General features: G+C 39.2%; 1 protein-coding gene across 2 annotated transcripts in view; it reads right to left on the bottom strand.

The window, feature by feature from the left end:
• LOC123769651 (EGFR adapter protein) overlaps positions 1-10613 on the bottom strand; it is a 657698-nt gene extending 647085 nt beyond the window's left edge. For both annotated transcript variants that reach the window (XM_069308737.1, XM_069308738.1), the window contains exons 1-2: positions 10533-10613; positions 8897-9374 (exon numbers count right to left, since the gene is read on the bottom strand). In XM_069308737.1, the coding sequence (XP_069164838.1) occupies positions 8897-8924 (28 nt within the window). In that variant the 5' untranslated portion in view covers positions 8925-9374; positions 10533-10613. The remainder of the gene's footprint in view (positions 1-8896; positions 9375-10532) is intronic.
• Positions 10614-21128: the final 10515 nt, after the last annotated feature.

The raw sequence follows: 21128 nt of genomic DNA, 5'->3' as shown, positions 1-21128 counted from the left end.
CCATTACGACTATATAGCACTTGGAAGGGATCAGGATAAGGATAAGGGATGGGACGGGGGGGGGAGGAATGGTGCCCAACCACTTATGGACAGTCGAGGGATTGAACACCGACCAGCATGAAGCGAGACCGTTGCTCTACCGTCCACCCCAAGTGATTGTGTTATGGGGTGGTTAAATATTGTTAAATACTGACCCCCATAACAGTCACTTCCCCTATAATAGGATTCATTTCGTGACTCAAACTCTGATTACCGTAAGTTTCGTAGCTCTGCGTAAGTACACGAAGGCGTTAGTTTAGCATGAGATAGTTTATATGCACTAGTAACCTAGGAGAAGAGTAGTTCACGCCGTTTAGATTTCAGGCCGATTGGATAAGTTTAGATTTAGGAAAGACTTGGGTAAATACTGGTTCAGTAACAGGGTTGTTGATTTGTGGAACCAATTGCCGCGTAACGTGGAGATGGGGTACCTCGATTGTTTCAAGCGCGGGTTGGACATGTATATGAGTGGGATTGGGAGGTTATAGATAGGAGCTGCCTCGTATGGGCCAATAGGCCTTCTGCAGTTGCCTTTGTTCTTATGTTATGTTCTTATGTTTATCTGGAGACTGTTAAGACTGCTATTTCAAGCCCGGCTTACCTTGTGATAATTTGATCTTTCAATAGGCTGTTACTCAGAGCGACCCGCAGGCCCACATAACCATTCCGTACGTTTAACTAAAAAAAAAATATATCATCTGTCATTAATATGAGGATTAAGAGCTTAAGTTTTATCTGCGCTATGATCCTGTTTACCATAGAAGTCAGTAGCGTTATGACCTTGGTACAGACGCCATACCCCTGGAGGTGCTGTGACTGACCACGCCACCACTCTCATAAGATATATCAGAAGAGGTGATGGCACTATGCTACCCGAAGCTGGCTTCGTCACTAGCGAGGCGGGTGGCACTCTATGCCACCCGAAGCTAGCTCCGTCACTAGCGAGGCGGGTGGCACTCTATGCCACCCGAAGCTAGCTCCGTCACTAGCGAGGCGGGTGGCACTCTATGCCACCCTAAGCTGGCTCCGTCACTAGGGAGGTGGTGCCTGTGGAGGCAGCACTGGGCTTGCCTGCTCCGTGGAGACACCAAGACAGGGGAGAAAGGACTCGGTGCTGACGCGTTCCTTGGACAAACGTAGTACATAGCTAAGGCTTTGCCTCCCTTATCTTAGTCTTTATTGTTGAGCCAGACATCTTAAAATGCAGAGTAGTGGATGCTTGCTCTGTCTTAGGCTTCAAGTTAGGTGTGTACGTGTATTGTACCGGTTGAGTAAATGCTTTTGTATTTATGTGTATACATACGGGTATGTGTAGCCTCTGTGTACGTATATGGATGAATGGATGAATAGGAACGAGAGTGTGTGTGTGTGTGTGTGTGTGTGTGTGTGTGTGTGTGTGTGTGTGTGTGTGTGTGTGTGTGTGTGTGTGTGTGTGTGTGTGTGTGTGTGTGTGTGTGTGTGTGTGTGTGTGTGTGTGTGTGCTCCCCTAGTTGTGCTTGCGGGGGTTGAGCTCTGGCTCTTTTGTCCCGCCTCTCAACCGTCAATCAACTGGTGTACAGGTTCCTGAGCCTACTGGGCTCTATCATATCTACATTTGAAACTGTGTATGGAGTCAGCCTCCACCACATCACTGCCTAATGCATTCCATCTGTGTGTGTGCGCGCGCGCGAGCATGCATGCACTTATCTACAGCTAGATCATGAGCTGCACAAACACTTAAGTGGCTCTATCATCCACCACCCTTCAGGTCTGGCACTTTACCTTCCTTGAGACGCTGTTCTCACACTTGAGACATTTTACCAAGCCTAAAGTTGTATATACATTTTACATTGTGACTACTACTAGGCTATTCATTTTAGTATTACTTTTATTTTTGTATCATTGTTATGAATATTTTTATGAAATGTCTTAACATATTTATAATCTTCAATAGGCGTCTTCCTGAAGTTAACGAAGACTACTCAAGTTCCGCTCTCATGAGATGCCAAGAACGAGAAGTTCTGCGGTCAAATCCAGGTTGACCGGAGAGCCGGTGCAGGCGGACGCAAGGCATTAACCGGGGAGATACGAGGCTTTGGTTATGCCAGATCAGGCCACGACTCTTAAGAAGATTCAAACGACAAATTTAGGTAAGATTGGGAGGATAGGGGATGGAAGGGTGGGGGAGAGAGAATGAGGTAGGTAAGGTAGGAATGAAGTGAAATTAAGTTATGAGGCTGCCCACCCTACATCCTACGTGGGCTGCCCACCCTCCATCCTATGTGGGCTGCCCACCCTCCATCCTATGTGGGCTGCCCACCCTCCACCCCTGTAAAGAGAGGTGAACAGTTGAACGGAGAACCTAAACAACCAGGGGCCAGATTCATGAAAGCACTTACGAACCTGTACATCTTTTCTCAATCTTTAGCGGCTTTGTTTCCAATTATTAAACTGTTAATGAGCTCCGAAGCACCAGGAGGCTGTTTATAACAATAACATCAATTGAATGGGAAGTTTTCTTGCTTATAAACTGTTTAATAAATGTAACCAAAGCCGTCAAAGATTGAGGAAAGATGTACACGTTCGTAAGTGCTTTCGTGAATCTGGCCCCCAGGCCGCTGGCATTTCTTATGACCTAGTAGGAGGAGCACAACTTGGGAGCAAGAAACCTCTGGTGGCTCCGTGATATTCTACTTGAATAGAGACGAGCTGTAAGCGACTAAGAGAGAGTTCGACGGAGGGCAATGAGGAAGACTGTACAAGGAGGACTGTACAAGGAGGACTGTACGAGGAGTCCTCTAGCTGACTGTGAGGAGTACGCAATCAGTGGAGTGAGAAACTCCAAGTGAAATTACAAATGACTGAGGAACCAGCCAAGTTGAATGTAAGGGCACTTTTCCCCGGATATTAATCTCTATATTGCCTTTAGGTCTATATTTAGCTTGGAGGAACATTTTACTTGTCAATTAAATAAATTTGAATATCAAACAAGCATTGTGCTCTCTACTCTTTCATTTCCCGGTGATTTATCTATCTCCAGAATCAACAGTTAAATAATTACTAATTCCCCCTTGCTTGAAGTAATTATCTTAAATAACCAGAAATACCTCCTCTCTTGTTTCACCTTCATGTTTTAAAATTATACATGTCAGTGAAGATGCTGTGCCATTAGTGACGGTACAAAAGATGTTCAGGGGCACCAGAGCAAGTTAGACTCTAAATAGTAATTATCTTGCATTAGCAGGTACAGGTAATAATGACCAATGATAATATATATATATATATATATATATATATATATATATATATATATATATATATATATATATATATATATATATATATATATATATATATACCTCAGGTACACAGTGCACTTGCTTGAAGTTACAACTCATTACCAGCCCTTACAACCCAGACAACACGCTCCAACTTGCTCCCAGTCACTCCCACGCAATATTTTCCTACCCCCACCTTCCCACTCGCACTCAGAAACAAGCTCACGCACCCACTCAAATATGCAGCATTCATTCTTATTGCCAATCAAGCAAACATCCCAGCGCCCGCACACACACACACGACCAAAGAGCCAAAGCTCAACCCCCGCAAACACAAATAGGTGAGTAAACACACACACACACACACACACACACACACACACACACACACACACACACACACACACACACACACGGTCGTAAACTATAAGTGATTTTGTCTATCGGCATGAACTATCTCCACCATTCCCTCGGCCTCGCCCAACTTGATTTAAATTTCCTTCAAGAAACGTGACTAGAAGCTGGTTCAAAGATGCTCACAAAAAAGAACGTAAAAATCGGAAGATTGCAGAGTAAAATAGTGTACCTATACACATGCATTCACGACAGACAAGACTTGGGGGAACGTACACATTGTCAACTGGACTCTCTCCCATGATAAGTCTCTCTCTTGTAATTATAGAAACATAAGAATTATAGAAACTGTAGAAGGCATAGTGGGCTATACCCCGGCAGCTCCATTTTTATACCCGTCTAAACTCATTCCTATACATGTCTAACTTACGCTTGAAACAATAATTAACCACCGTTTGAAACCAACTATTATTCCCTGGTCTCTGAAGTGACTTAATAGCCTTGTTTGTGCTCTCGAGAGCAGATATTGGCCCAAGGTAACAGGGTATATCAACGGTATAGGTTAAGTAATAATTGTAATTAAGAAGCAATAAGATGCTTATCTTAACATACTAAGAAGGTTAGGTGAGGTCGGTGTTTTCTATGAAGCTTTTCAAGGTAAACTAAAATATTTACAATCAATTAGAATGTCACATATGCACTTATTAAATAAGCCAATATTGACTAGAAGCAAGTGCGAGAACGGGTTGGACAGGGACAGCACAATACTCCGAAATTGTTGCCGAGAAATGCCAGCAATACAAGTCTTAAACTGCTATTATGGATTATTTATTGAGCACATCTCAAATTTGCAACTTTGAAATAATTTATTCGTAATTGTACAATTAGCTTGACCCTTGCAAAGCTACACACACCTCGCGGTTGTGTGGACAGCGCTCGGGAGTAGTAGTCCTATGGGCCCTGGTTCGATTCCCGGCCAACATAGTCGGCAGGGAATCGAATCCGGGTCCATACGAGGCAGAAACAATTGGGCAGAGTTTCTTTCACCCTGATGCCCCTGTCACCCAGCAGTAAATAGATACCTGGGAATTAGACAGCTGCTACGGGCTGCTTCCTTGGTGTGTGTGTTGGAGAGAAATATATGTAGTAGACATAAGAGGAAAAATAAAATGGTTAGAAAGACGGGGTCCAAGAGCTAAAAGCTCGATTCTACAGATAAAAATACAAATAGTAAATACACACACACTATCTAAATATAAAGCCTAATAAAATTAAATATGTCACTGGAATACAGAATTAGGGAATACACGATTACAACATACAAAGTTCTAAGGGGAATTGACAGAGCAAACTAGGACATTTCTGGAATAAGGGATACACGACAAGGGAACAAATGAAAACAGAATACCAAAAAGAGCCACAGAGACAGTAAACCCCGACAGACCACTGGAACATTATCTAACACAGTGCACAGTTACACACACAACAGACCACTGGAACATTATCTAACACAGTGCACAGTTACACACACAACAGACCACTGGAACATTATCTAACACAGTACACAGTTACACACACAACAGACCACTGGAACATTATCTAACACAGTGCACAGTTACACACACAACAGACCACTGGAACATTATCTAACACAGTGCACAGTTACACACACAACAGACCACTGGAACATTATCTAACACAGTACACAGTTACACACACAACAGACCACTGGAACATTATCTAACACAGTGCACAGTTACACACACAACAGACCACTGGAACATTATCTAACACAGTGCACAGTTACACACACAGCAGACCACTGGAACATTATCTAACACAGTGCACAGTTACACACACAACAGACCACTGGAACATTATCTAACACAGTGCACAGTTACACACACAACTGACCACTGGAACATTATCTAACACAGTACACAGTTACACACACAACAGACCACTGGAACATTATCTAACACAGTGCACAGTTACACACACAACTGACCACTGGAACATTATCTAACACAGTGCACAGTTACACACACAACAGACCACTGGAACATTATCTAACACAGTACACAGTTACACACACAGCAAACCACTGGAACATTATCTAACACAGTGCACAGTTACACACACAACAAATCGCTGGAACATTATCTAACACGGTGCAGAGTTACAAACCCATTAAGATTTCAACTTAGATTCAACAGAGCAGAGGGTGTTAAACACAAGGGACGAAATCTTACTGAAGCGACCATACGAGTCATAAATACTCATACTCCACCCACGTAAAACAGAACCAAGCAACACTTAGTGGGCCAGCCAGAGGCTTAGGGCCCGCGCAGGAATATCCCTGCCAAAAAAAAAAATAATAGGATTATTTTTAGCGTCATAATAGAGAACAAATGGAAAGCACTATACAGGTAAATGGTACAGGCAGACTTTAAATAAAGTTTCAGATGCAGATTCGGCTATGCATAATAGGCTTGGAAACTTCTATTCCAGTTGTCCTGAAGGCTGAGACAGCAAGGATAAAAAAAAAACATAAGCTAAACTTCAGCAGTCACAATTAGGCAAGTACTCCTACCCCAACCAATTCAACCCCCCTCCCACCACCACGTTTCAACCGCCCAACCATGCTTCTAACTCTAGCCTCTCCTACAAACCCACCTACTTCTCCCCCCCCCCTATCCAATCCCTAACCACCTCCCACTCCACACCTGCCACCCCCACACCTGCCCCATTCCCGTCCCAACCAGCCTCTCCTGTTCGACATTCTCCTAATTGTACTTATTGAGTTTGAACTTTCACCTCTTCGGTCACGCCCCCCCCCCCCCCTCGACTTAAGTTTTAAGGAGGATAGCTTAAACGTGTTATAAAATATTTTCTACTCTATCCAATTCTTCTAAAGCACACTTATGATTGTATTCCAAGTATCAAAATCAACATGATGGGTACGACATATTGCCAGAAACACTCCAAGACTGGGTAGTTGCGGAAATTAGCTATGAGTTTTTCGTTATGCGTTATTAATCATAAATGGCTGTGCTTTGGTTTTTATACTTATTGCGTGATACTAATTTATTCGCTCATTGTTTACAAACAATTGTTGTTTGTAAACAACAACAAAGTTTGTCTCATTGTTTACAAACAATGAGTTTACAATCACGAGAAGCTTTTTTATGCCTAACATCTAAATAAATGTTGATATATATATATATATATATATATATATATATATATATATATATATATATATATATATATATATATATATATATATATATATATATATATATTAAGTATCAGTATTAGTGAAAATGTTATATCATAATTGCTATTGGTCAAAAATATTGGTGTCGTAACCTCTACTTCAAATCTTTTAAGTTTTTATTCTGTTTTCAAGGTTTATGTTTTATACTGGCGTCACTATTCGGTACTGGCCTCAGACTTTAATTTTTAAAATAAATCTTGATTTAAGATTTCGAAAGGTTATTGCGTTCGCTATTTTATGACATGCTCTTATCATTATTAATTAAATATAGGCTAATTACTCTTCAGGTGAGAAGTCCTGAGCAGCCTATGTTATTTATTTGTGCGTGTTCGATTTTACATACAAAATCCTGATGCATCAAATAAATACAGTACTGTATTAACCCGCATATAATTATAACATCTATGAGATATGCTTTTATTAGGACTTTCCTTATGCAAAGAATGTACAGTACTGAAATATTGTGGAAACCAAATTATACAGGCGATGAGTCACAATAACGTAGCTAAAGTATGTTGACCAGACCACACACTAGAAGGTGAAGGGACGACGACGTTTCGGTCCGTCCCGGATCATTCTCAAGTCGAAACGTCGTCGTCCCTTCACCTTCTAGTGTGTGGTCTGATCAACATACTTTAGCCACGTTATTGTGACTCATTGCCTGCATAATTTGGTCCACCAAATTATAATTTCACACCCATTTATGAATAACTTTTTTAAATCAGAATAAAGATCCAACAACAAATACTTGTCCTGTCAAACTCCTCACAAGCAAGAATAACAGCCGGCTAAGATGACCAGCTGAATCGTCACTTATTTCCCCTACAATTACAAACACCCTTGTTCCTCCAGCAACGTCACGGATGACCTTTAGGTGACCTTTGCGGCGGCGTCTGAGTTTCGAGACCTTGAACCTGGAGCTGGGGTCTTGAGTTAACAATGATCTGCAAAGTCATTCTGCCAGCCCATATGGGTGCAATCGATTTATTAGTATTAATTTGATTACCGTCACTATCACATTATGATTGCAATACTATGTCGTTATAGTTTTAAGGTTATCTGCATTGGTTAACTTTATGTTTTGTATTAACAAGCATATCAGTTATCGGGATATACTTATGATAAAAATGTTTCAGCTGAACGTCAAAATCATGTTAAAACTTTAAACTGTTTACATTTGCATGGACTCCACTAGTTAATACAGAAAAATGTCTGTCTTACGCCTTGCACAATTCAACACCAACATTATTTAAAAATTATCGAACACAAGAAAATTTAAAGAAAATAAAGATTTAACAATGATTTAAGTAATCTCTAATAAGACGAAACACATTATGTAGAAAATATTTTCCTTTTAAACGTGACGAGTAGCTCAAAGAATCTGTTAACACGTTCAATAAGTAAATAATAAAAAAGAGCATTAACACTGAAATTTATTCCAAATTGAATTGATAGTTGAAACAATGATGAATTTGTAAACCAGTTTTAGTTGATAGATCAATTAAGAAATTCCAGACAGCCAAGTTCATCAATCAACAATTGACAAACAATTACAGCTTCATTGGAAGTACAGTAGTCCAAAAGTAACTTCAACAACTATGCCCAAATTAAGAAAGATAAAAAAGAGAGAAATTAAACTGCACTTACTGTCTACATTTCTATTAAAAAAAAATAACAACAATCCTATTCTCTTCAGAGTATGGCGAAACCCTTAGAAGATAATCTTGTAGGCTTCCTTAACCAACAAACTACAACTCGCCAACTACGCATGATCTAAGAAATAGCCGAGATGCAGCATTTATTTTCGTCTGTCCCTGATTGGCACGAATAAATGAAATGCTATGAGTTTCATTTCATTTGGCAGGAACGTACCACTTAAATCACCAACGTATGTCCCTTTCACAACCCATTCTGCCTTCTTCTCTGTAAATAAATAAATAAATAAATAAATAAATGGATCACTTACCCGTACCCATGTGAATCCTCGTTGTCATGCTGTGAATGACCTGTGGTGAAGGAGTGGGACCGTCATACAAGGTCTTAACCCTTCCCCTTATTAATATTCGGGATCACCATCTCACGCTTTCATTTTTCAAGGTCACTGCTTTTCAATAATTACCCCTTTTTTCAAATTTTCATTCACTGATTAAAACACTCGTGTTAAAAATTAACAGATATTTGCTAACTGACTGCTTTGTAATTTTCTAATCACACACACACACTGATTAAGACATTTTAATTTTCAGCAACTACACATCCACTAATTACAAAATATTTATTTTTCAATTTCACTATAAATTCACCTACTGTATTATTTAATGTACACATATTACGGATCAAAACTAAAATCACAATTACAATTTTTTTTCTTCAAAGTCACTATTGATAATATCACAATTTATTAAAGCTTGTAAGTTAAACAGTATATTCACTTTTCCTACATGCTTGGGGAAAAAACATTTATAAATTAAACATTTATAAATTAAATATTCTATGTAAAATATACAAAGAATTTAACATGCTCTAAAGTAATCAATAGAGTTTGGGGTATATTAAATTAAATATGTAATAAAAATAGAGCTTTACTAAAGTATCTAATGGTTAAGCACAGCACCTGCAGATCTGTAGTGCTATCTTCATGTGTTTTTTATTTTTTGCGAATTATGATATAAAAAAAACTAGCTACAATTTCCACCGCGTTCATTTTGTTAAATAATCTGCACTTCTTTTCTGGGATATATATTGCTTACTGACTCTCCAACAAACTTTGCCACTGGTGTTGAGTCAAATGTAGCATCACTTAAATATTTTATATTTATATACTCGCTTCACTGCATTTAAAACACGCCCCAAAGGTACTGAAGGATCACAGTCATGTAGGCGTGAGTGGATTTTTTGTTTCCAAAGTCTCAATACACATAACTTGACTAGCACAACATTAATTGCCTTATGAAAATTAAAAATATATATATATAAACTACCTCGTAGTTAATATAGAGAATATCATTGGCAACTTGGAGTTCCAGAAACTTGTTCAAACACAAAGTTAAGAGTTCCATTTCCGATCGATTATTTCCACTAAACTATTTTCTATGAGTTTCGAGGCCGAAATTGATCACTTAACTCTACAGTTTATATATTGGTATGACTCCAGTGTTGACAGTTCGTGAAAATTGGGTATAATTATGTCGCAAATAATATTACTTAAAATACTGGACTGCAATTTAACTCGCGCAAAAATCAGATATAAACAGCAGAGATCACTATACAGTTTTCATGGCCACTTCATGACAAGTATTGATCAGTAACATAGTCACTATCGGCAGGTAATGACTATTTAAAACAGTGTGTTGCTGGCTACATTGAAAAGAGAAAACTTAGGAGACTCTGAAGGTTGGTAACAACGTCTTGTCAACACGTAAAACTTCACACAGGGAACAACATCACTGGTAAACTTGATGTTTCTTCAAAAACTCTCTCCTAGAAGCCATTGAGAATTACTACCGGCCATCCAGGAAGACTCGGATAAATCCTTATCCAAGTGTGATGCGATTGGGAGAAAAGCTCACACTCTCACACCCACACACGGCAAGTGTGTGTACCTGGACCATCGGGCGCCACCACACCTCCCCGGCCGGCGGCATGCCCAACACTGAACCCCGAGACAGCCAGCTCAACTTACCCTCTCCTGGAGAGGTTAGTCTGCGCCGCCCACTGTCTCACCTGTCTCCTTCTTCTGCCAGCCGGTGTGGGGGTGTGTGCCTGTGTGGCCTTACTTTTGCTTTTTTTCCCTTGCCAGACATGAGCTTTATAGGTCTTAGTTCCGGAGCCTCCCCCATGCAAACACACAGCGCAACGGTGTCTATTGTTCCTTCTCCCCCCCTTTGCTACAAGTTGTAGCAAAGGTGTTACGTCTCGTTATAAAGTTTTTATGACGGTGTTAGAATGTTGTTACAACTTGTTTGAACGTCGTAGTTTCGTGGTATGTTTCACGGGTCTCCACCTGCATCGACTGTTTTTGTTTGGTGGTAGGTTTAAGGCCTATCAACTCCTGGAAGGTTATTTAAGGTGGATGCTTAATTCTTACTGACCAACAACCAAGAATTATTTAGTCTTCAATTCTGAGTGACAAATAATTTGAATCCGCTCCAAATAAGACACACTGAACATCATGACAAACTACATCTTAATCAACAAACCCCAACATGTTTGTAATAGCCTCATGACTGCACTTATTACCTTTATTGCAAAACACGTCGAAAAAACTTTTAACGCTTTTAACACAGTGTGGCACTAAAACTAAAATACAAAATCTACAGCCACTTAGGACAATCAAGACACTATGTAGAAACGTATTTGCAGCTTCTTGTCAAACAGAAAGATGCAAATCAGGTTCCTGAATAAACTGCCTAACTTCTTCAAGCTGAATGTTGGAGTTCCCCAGGGGATCAGTTCTCGCCACAAACCCGAACCCTGTATATAATATTATACCAAGGACATGCCTGGCCCTTTATGCAGCAATTCAGTGACCATTTGCTGTGTTGATGACATCACCCAACTAATCACAGGCCATGCAACTGACAACCCATCCTATAAAGTACAGGATGAAAGTGACACGATGGTTACCGGCTATTCATGCCCGTGCTACCTCTTGGGTGGCTAAATCTTCATCAATCATCACGATGAGAATATGACTAGCGAATTCAGATAAACCCTATGAAATCTTAAATTGAGGATTTATATATATATATATATATATATATATATATATATATATATATATATATATATATATATATATATTTATATATATATATTATATATATATAAATTTATATATATATATATATATAGAGATTTATATATATATATATATATATATATATATATATATATATATATATATATATATATATATTTATATATATATATATATATATATGTATATATATATATATATATATATATATATATATATATATATATATATATATATATATATTTATATATATATATGTATGTATATATATATATATATATATATATATATATATATATATATATATATATATATTTATATATATATATATGTATATATATATATATATATATATATATATATATATATTTATATATATATATATATATATATATATATATATATATATATAATAATTCGTTCTCACTCACAAAATTCCTCTATAATAACAAAACGAAATCCTATTCAAATTATACACTCCATTCCGCAATCCAGCATAGACATTCCAGTCTCAAACTTTACCACAGAATTAAGACCTCACACTTGACAACGACCTACCCACACTCACTGACCCCTAACCCCTAACAAGTAATAGCATTCAAAGCTAATAGCTGACGCTACATACTCAGAAACGCCAAATCTCGAAGCTGCACTTGACTTCATTCTCAATTCACAAGCCTGAATCCCAGATTTGATTTCTGGGCGGGACACAAATGGTTAGGAATGTTTCCTTTCACCTAATGGCACTGTTCATCTAGCAGTAAATAGATACCCAGGAGTTAGACAACTGTTATGGGGTTGCATCCTTGGGAAGGTCGGTAGTTCAACCTTGGACGGGGAAGAAGGACCTCGATACAAGCCTAAAGTACTTCTCTACACAGACTTCCTGTCCCTGACACAACAAATTAATTCTTCCTCTCATCACATATGCGCCTATCACACTCTCTCCCTAGCAGCAAAATTCAACAAAAAGAAAATCCAGACTTAGCTATGCAACACATTCTAGTATATAATAATATGCATTTATATTTGAGGAAATACAAAATTTAAATACGCTGTAAGTTAAAATTTATGAATGCGTCTTTGGGGTCAGCCACAGTTTGGACGAGCATAGCCTGAAGATGGGTTGGTTAAACATTGCATTTAAATTAATATGACTCAAAGGCATTATATTTGCAAAATATTTGATACAAAGAAAAGATGTGTCCATGTCCACTGTATCAGCTCAGGGTTATAAGATTATATGATATCATTTACATATGAAACATTAAATGTTTGCATATGGGAAGAAACTTTTAATCGCGATATCTAGTAGAAAGCTACTGTATTTAACAAAGTGTTGCATATATTAAAATACCTAAAATGTTGAGTCCAATTTGTTGACGTTTGGGTGACACGAGAAACTCAACGTTAAATATTTTCCATGTTAGTGTTTTTCAACATAACAACATAGTCATTCGTACTCAATGTTATATGATGGATGCCGTGCATACAGAATACATAAATTACGCCAGTGTCTACATCAAATCCATTTTTATCTGCGTTTAGGCAGATGTGACATAGTCTTCAATATTGAAGCTCCCTTTCACTTTTATATCAGGGATGCTGAAACAATGACATCCCTGTGTGGTGGAAGAGACATGTTGTTGCGGACAGAATGAGGCTTGGGCCATTGTTGTCAGCGGCCGGCGTATTGAACAGATTAAGTCACAACTCCAGGACAATGCTCTCTCTCTCTTACTGGAACTGGGCGCACCACGGCTGCAGAGTTGAGCGGAGATGCGACCTACACTATCGTATGAAACGGAAATAAGTTTGAGGAAGTATCGATAAGAACTTTTGTTTCATTTTTGTTTTTACTTCAGGAGAACGAGGTATACGAGCACTGGTGTTTGGTATTGCTACAGGAGGACAAGATATACGACCAGTGGTGTTTGGTATTGCTACATCAGGACAAGATATACGACCAGTGGTGTTTGTTATTGCTACATCAAGACAAGATATACGACCAGTAGTGTTTGTTATTGCTACATCAGGACAAGATATACGACCAGTAGTGTTTGTTATTGCTACATCAGGACAAGATATACGACCAGTAGTGTTTGTTATTGCTACATCAGGACAAGATATACGACCAGTAGTGTGTGTTCTTGCTACACGAGGACAAGATATACGACCAGTGGTGTTCTTGCTACACGAGGACAAGATATACGACCAGTGGTGTTCGTGCTATTAAGGAGGACGAGTATATGACCAGTCAGGTTGCAATACACTTCTTGTGGTGGATACCTTCACTACAGGTGTACCAGGTGTATTGTAGAAGCTAACTCTGAGATTGGCCTGTCACACTTGGTGAGGGTGGTAGGGATGAAAGGTCCACACACACAGAGTGAGCGAGAATCCTCCCTCTCACAGAGGGAGAGGGAGGATTCTCACTCACTCTCTCATAGAGGGAGAGAGAGGTACCCCATTTAAGAAATTGCAGAATAAGAAGCATCAGCATTTTACTTTTAAGATTCTGTTTGAGGTCTGTCTCCCTTACCACAGACACTACTGTTACTTGAGGCTGTTTGGGTGTCGCAATCTGCCCTCGGGGAGGAATTCCGCTCACAGTAATGGATTGATAACGACTACGTAATTTAGTGCTAATATTTACCCTCAATCCATGGTTAGGTTACTTTACGTTAAAGTTTGGTTAGATTTTATTACATTTGGTTACGTTAATATGATGTAATATTATCCAAAATGTGACGTATAATTCGAAAACTCTTTAAGTATACCCTTGAATTTTGCTTACAGAAAACCAAATTCTTCAGACCCTCTAAAAGAAAACGTTTTCAGCACATATTTTTTTATATTTTAAACCAATTATTTATATTACACTAAAGTTATAACTTGAGAATAATCTGTTTAGGACCAAGGTTCACTTACCAGTTTGCAAGCAGACAATTATTGGAACCGTAATATGCTTTCAGACCATGACAAATATCTAAATAACTACGTAGGTGGTTTGATGGGGCAGTTAGTTGCTCAAGGTAATGGATTTGCTTTGAGGACGGGCTCCAAGATTGACAGAGTTCATGAAACACTTAACAAAATTTACTATTTTGTATATGATTAACATTGAATTCTACTTGCTGTTTTCCAGGCTAGACCAGTCTATATGTCTCTAGCATGTACATCACGAACCTCCCTCTGATCTGATACACAGAGAAATTTGGCAAAAAAACATGTTCAGGGACACTGTAAATTTTTTCGAGTTAAGAGCTCTTTGACTGAGGTCAGTGACCTTAAAAAACGGGAGAAACATCCTCATATTACTATGTTTATTCATTATAAGTGATCAATACATTGCTGAGCTGTCATTCTTATTTTGTGGTCTCCTTATCGGTATTTTCTTCGTATCATTACTTGCCGTCACTTGGGAGGACGTGTATACTACAGGGGATCCTCGATGTGTACAGTAATGCAAGGTACTGGTAACGCTAGTACGTTGCCTGAGCGGCCATATCACCCTGAACAGACCGCATACTAGAAGGTGAAGGGACGACGACGTTTCGGTCCGTCCTGGACCATTCTCACAATCGACTTTGAGAATGGTCCAGGACGGACCGAAACGTCGTCGTCCCTTCACCTTCTAGTGTGTGGTCTGGTCAACATACTTTAGCCACGTTATTGTGACTCATCGCCTGGATATCACCCTAAATGTTGTGAAGAGTGTTGATCATTCATCTCAGTGGCACACTGGTGACCTCCAGTATCCAGTCATGATGATGCGTCATGAAGTGTCTTGATGATTTGTGATCACAAAGATGTAAATGTCTTTCTAGTTTAAAAAAAAAAGATTGAAGGTATTTGGATGCGAAGCCTCATCATCACTTCACGAGGGCTTGTTTTCTATACGATTTATCTTTTTAGCAAAATAACTATATGGTAGATTTCATACCACTTGGTTTTATAAATGTCAATGTGAGAGCACCCCCTTAGGCTTCATGTAGTACAATGATATCAAAATACCGTAGAGTTGCATATACCGTATTTCATTGCTGCAAATAGGATGTGCTTGAAAGTGATGCCCAACATTACTGTCACTGTGTTATGAATTGTCCAGGCACTAAAGAGGCTCACTTTTATTCTCTCGGCATATATTATCATCTAAGTTTGTTCAAGAAAGTGTTTAGGAAGATTTATCAATCCACGGAGAGTTGTTGCTTTAGATTTAGCTACTCAGAACGAAATGTCCATGTAGCACGGGCTTTAAGTTATTACGTAAGTTATTACGAAACGCGTTCAAGTGTCGCGTCAGACTAGAAATAAAAATGAATTTTGGAGAATTGATTTTTCAGTTACCATCAACAGTGAAAAGAAATATAACAAATATTGAGAAAATTCGTGTTAGAATTATTAATCTTACTTTTTCGGTCATATTTAATAATATATGTCTACAGGAAAGACTGCTACCAAAATATATATATATATATATATATATATATATATATATATATATATATATATATATATATATATATATATATATATATATATATATATATATATAAAATACAAAATTTGACTTTTTGCTTTTATGGAAACCTTTCTCATTAGTTTTCACGGGCTTCTTTTCACTCTTTATTTTTGTTTAAGTTTTGTGCACATGATTCCTATGTCTGATTCGTGTTCATGCACCCATGACTTTTATGATGCCTGACACGTTTACATGTGCACATTTTATTAGTATACACAATTTGTTAAACCCCTTTACATTTTGCAGAAACTTGCAAATAATATTGCACATTCACTGAAATGACAGAGTTGTCAACGTAGAAAAATGCCCTACTAAAAGCGAGGTGTATTATGCTCTAAAGAAAATTGCAAAAAACTTTGAACAATATTCCCGCGCTCATCCTGTCTGGCCCAACTGCAATAAATTTATATCATCCCATAAAAACATGGTTTAATGATTAATTGCACCATGAGAAGTAGGGATATGATGCAACACCACTGGCACACTGTCACGGGAGACATCTCCCGTCACGCAGGGTGCAGTCGCACCTCCACAGATCTCCAGTATCATCTATTGATACTGGTAATGGTTCAAAAGGGCCACCACTTACGGGCTATTCATGCCCGTGCCACCTTTTGGGTGGCTTAATCTTCATCAATCAATCAATGGCACACTGACACCATACGCCAATGGGGAACAACACCCGAACAATTATGAAGATGTTCAAAGTATACACAGAAATCATAATAGCGTCATGCATCAAATGAACAAATCCACAAGGGCCGTGACGAAGGTTCGAACCCTCGTCACGGCCCTTGTGGATTTGTTCATGTTCAAAGTATGTTCTTGTTATTGTTTTAGATTCAGCTACTTGGAACAAAAGTTCCAAGCAGCACGGGCTATGGTGAGCCCGTAGTGGATTTCGTTTCCTATATATTCAATGAAAACTGAACTGAATCAAGGTAACTGTAGCACTCTACTGCCATACTGTGAACACTTATCAACTTAATCTCACACTCCCAGACCCACGTCTGAAATTTATCGGCGTACCTGGTAATACTGAAAGTAAATTCACGTTCCGTTTCCTGAACGTCCTTCAAAAATACATCTTTAGCTAGGCCTCAACACTTGTAGTCAAGGATGCTATATATAATTTAATATAAATAAAGAAAAACTTGTGTTTAATGATGATTTAAAGAAAACATTCGGAAGCTTAATTGAAATTCAACGTCCTAGGAGTTTCCTTTAACCGGTGGAGTGCTGGTGTATTGAAAGGCGCGAGTTCTTGTCACCTGTTGAGAAGCAGTCGCTCGAATTAGAACGTTTTGTCAGGAACATTATGCTTATTACCAATATTATTCCATCTTTTACCGGGAATATTAAATGATTTCTCGCTCTTCCTCGTATTTTTCTCCAAATTTTTATTAACTATTTTAAATCTGTTGAGTGATAGTGTTTGGCCAAGGGCGTCTATTTTTGTCCGTGGATGGGCGGGATAGAGCTTGGCCACGCAGCCCGTCCTCCTAAGCTTCCCCAACGTCAAGAAACTGTCGTACTAAAATGCCCCTGATCCTAACCTACTAGAGAACCCAAAACAGAAAACCGGACAGTAAGTCAATTTCGCGAGCCGCTACAATTTTTAGTACGACAATTTTTGGCCTTAGGTAGAGTATATACGTCAAAATGCGACGTGCTATTAAGAATCTTGTTTACTATTATTTTGTAATACTCTTCGGGAACACCTGTGGACTCTTCACAACACACCTGTAGACTCTTCACGGCACACTGGCTTAAAAAACACTATTCCATTGGGTTATCACACCTTACTAATAATGTTGTAAAATTATAGCACAGTTTAGCCTCCCAGATCACAGTAGTAATGAACTTTTAACAGTTCTCTCTCTCTCTCTCTATTTCTGACGTGTGTTGTAAAGCATCTCACCGCTAATGTACCTACACTTTCGCATAATATACTGCATTGTGTCCCGCTCTTGCCCTCATTTTTCATTCTGGACACATTGAATGACAGACCCAGTAGAGTATGTATTTAAAGAAGCGTGTTGGTATTCAAATCAAGCTACCATTGTGCTTTGTGAGAAAGGCAGCAAACAATGTAGCCTAATGTTTATATAGCAGCAATGTAGCCTAATGTCTGGATAGCAGCAATGTAGCCTATGTCTGGATAGCAGCAATGTAGCCTAATGTCTGGATAGCAGCAATGTAGCCTATGTCTGGATAGCAACAATGTAGCCTAATGTCTGGAATAGCAGCATTGTAGCCTAATGTCTGGAATAGCAGCAATGTAGCCTAATGTCTGGAATAGCAGCATTGTAGCCTAATGTCTGGAATAGCAGCAATGTAGCCTAATGTCTGGATAGCAGCAATGTAGCCTAATGTCTGGATAGCAGCAATGTAGCCTAATGTCTGGATAGCAGCAATGTAGCCTAATGTCTGGATAGCAGCAATGTAGCCTAATGTTTGGATAGCAACAATATAGCCTTATTTCTGGATAGCAACAATGTAGCCTAATGTCTGGATAGCAACAATGTAGCCTAATGTCTGGATAGCAGCAATGTAACCTAATGTCTGGATAGCAGCAATGTAGCCTAATGTTTGGATAGCAACAATGTAGCCTTATTTCTGGATAGCAACAATGTAGCATTATGTCTGGATAGCAGCAATGCAGCCTAATGTTTGGAAGGCAGAAAAACAACAGTTACCTTGGCCGTTTTAACGCACTTTCGATGGACTTTTGAGGTGCTCAACTTTAACTGGAAGTGTGTAAAATTTTCTACTTTGGTTGCAGTACCGTAAACAACATTTTGTGGCCACATATTTACAATGCTAACCAGCATATATACATTTTCTTCTGTCCTCCATGGACAGGGTTAGAGAAGTGTTAAACATATAGTTCAAGGAGAAAGTGGGTTGCTTGGAGGATGAAGCTCTGAGGAGCGTAGTGAATGAGTGTAGACCTCACAGTATTGTCAGTTTCACCTCGTAAGATGAGTGTGAGTCTACCTGCAGGCTCCGGCCACCTTAGAGGCTCCTAGGCCAATTTAAGAAACAATCAGGAAAGAGCGCCAAGCCATGACGACTATATAGCACTGGGAAGGGGCCAGGATATGGATTTGGGATGGGACGGGGGGGACAGGAATGATGCTCAACCACTTGGACGGTCGGGGATTGAACGCCGACCTGCATAAAGATCTTCCACAACTCCAAAGTTACAGAAATGAAACCCTGAATATATTTCACTCGCCAAGCTGAGACACTTTTCAGCCACTTGTATGATCAATATTCAAGTCACTATGGACTTTGTGTAATTTCAGAGTTTGTTTTTTCTTAGAGCTGACAGCTTTCACTTTCTTGACATTGGAAAGAGAAATGAAAGTAAGAAAAAAGTCAAATGAAAATTTTAGAACGAACAAGTCAGTCCAGAAAAAAATCAACATGTGCAGAAAAAGTTAGTGCTTAGGAAATGAGGAAACGTCGAGCGTTGAAACTTGCAAACTCGGCGAAGAATGTTCTCAAGAGAAATTGAAATTGAAATAAGTTTATTGAGGTAAAATGCACACAAAGGGATGAGGTAGCTCAAGCTATTCTCACCCCGTTCAGTACATCGTGTTAATACATACATAGACACACATCACAAACAATAAACATATTACCAAACATTCTGAGAGATAAACATATACATTTCCTCAAGAGAAGGTAAGCGTTGTCTTCAGACGTATTAATAAATAAGGGGGCAGGTGAACGGATAAAAGAACACGTTAACTAGCTTAGTACACGATGATTGTAGGGTACACAAATAGACCAGAATTATGAATGTTTACTATACGCCATATAGCATACATTATCGATACTATAAAAGACTGGACCAGTCAAGATCCTCAATATATAAACTCGCATATAAACAAAAAGTTTCTCACGGACAGTAAATCAGAGGGAACACATGTGCCCAGGTCTTACAATTCAATCAAACAATCAGGTTGCAGGCGATGAGTCACAATAACGTGGCTAAAGTATGATGACCAGACCACACACTAGAAGGTGAAGGGACGACGACGTTTCGGTCCGTCCTGGACCATTCTCAAGTCGCTTGTGAGAATCGACTTGAGAATGGTCCAGGACGGACCGAAACGTCGTCGTCCCTTCACCTTCTAGTGTGTGGTTTGGTCATCATATAATCAGGTTTCCACGTCGTCAAAGCGAGCGGTAGCCAAGCAGTGAGCCACTGCCTGTACTAAATTTATCAGCAGTATACTCGTCGGGTAATAATAAAGGGCGACTGTTGTATGTTGAGTACGTAAACAGGCTAACCTAACCTAACCTTCCCATCTTCGCTCACTGTAAAGGAGCGAGTTGTCCATCTGTGCTTTTCACCTGCAAGAGGCGCGCAATCACGTCAAGTTGTGCGGTATGGCCAGCATCCTCTATCTTGAGATGATTTCAAGGCTTAGCGTCCCCGAGGCCCGGTCCTCGACCAGGTCTCCTTTTTTTTACACATCTCAGGTACCTATTTACTGCTAGGTGAACAGGGACCATCAGAGTGAAAGAAACTCTGCCCTATTTGTTTCCGCCTCCACTGGGATCGAACCCGGAACCTCAGGACTACGAATCCCGAGTGCTATTCACTTAGCTGTCAGGCCCCCCTCTACAAGATTACCCTCTACAGTAATATTAGCTTATACCTGTCATATTAGCTAGCAGTCTCGTGTCCCCATCGTCAACAATGGGACGGACTCTGTCATATTTGACAAGTCGGCCTAATTAGTAATGCGAGGTAACGGAGAACCATCTTATAGCAGCCATCTAATTTTCGAAATTTGGTGTGAGAAGTACTCGGAGACTATATACGAAGTCGCAGACGAAGGAAGTCAGACGACGAAGTCGCAGACATATACGAGACGAAGTCTATAGACTCGGAGT

Source organism: Procambarus clarkii, chromosome 63 (genome assembly GCF_040958095.1).
Source record: "Procambarus clarkii isolate CNS0578487 chromosome 63, FALCON_Pclarkii_2.0, whole genome shotgun sequence".
NCBI classification, from domain to species: domain Eukaryota; kingdom Metazoa; phylum Arthropoda; class Malacostraca; order Decapoda; family Cambaridae; genus Procambarus; species Procambarus clarkii.
This window is presented reverse-complemented; position numbering and strand designations above follow the sequence as displayed.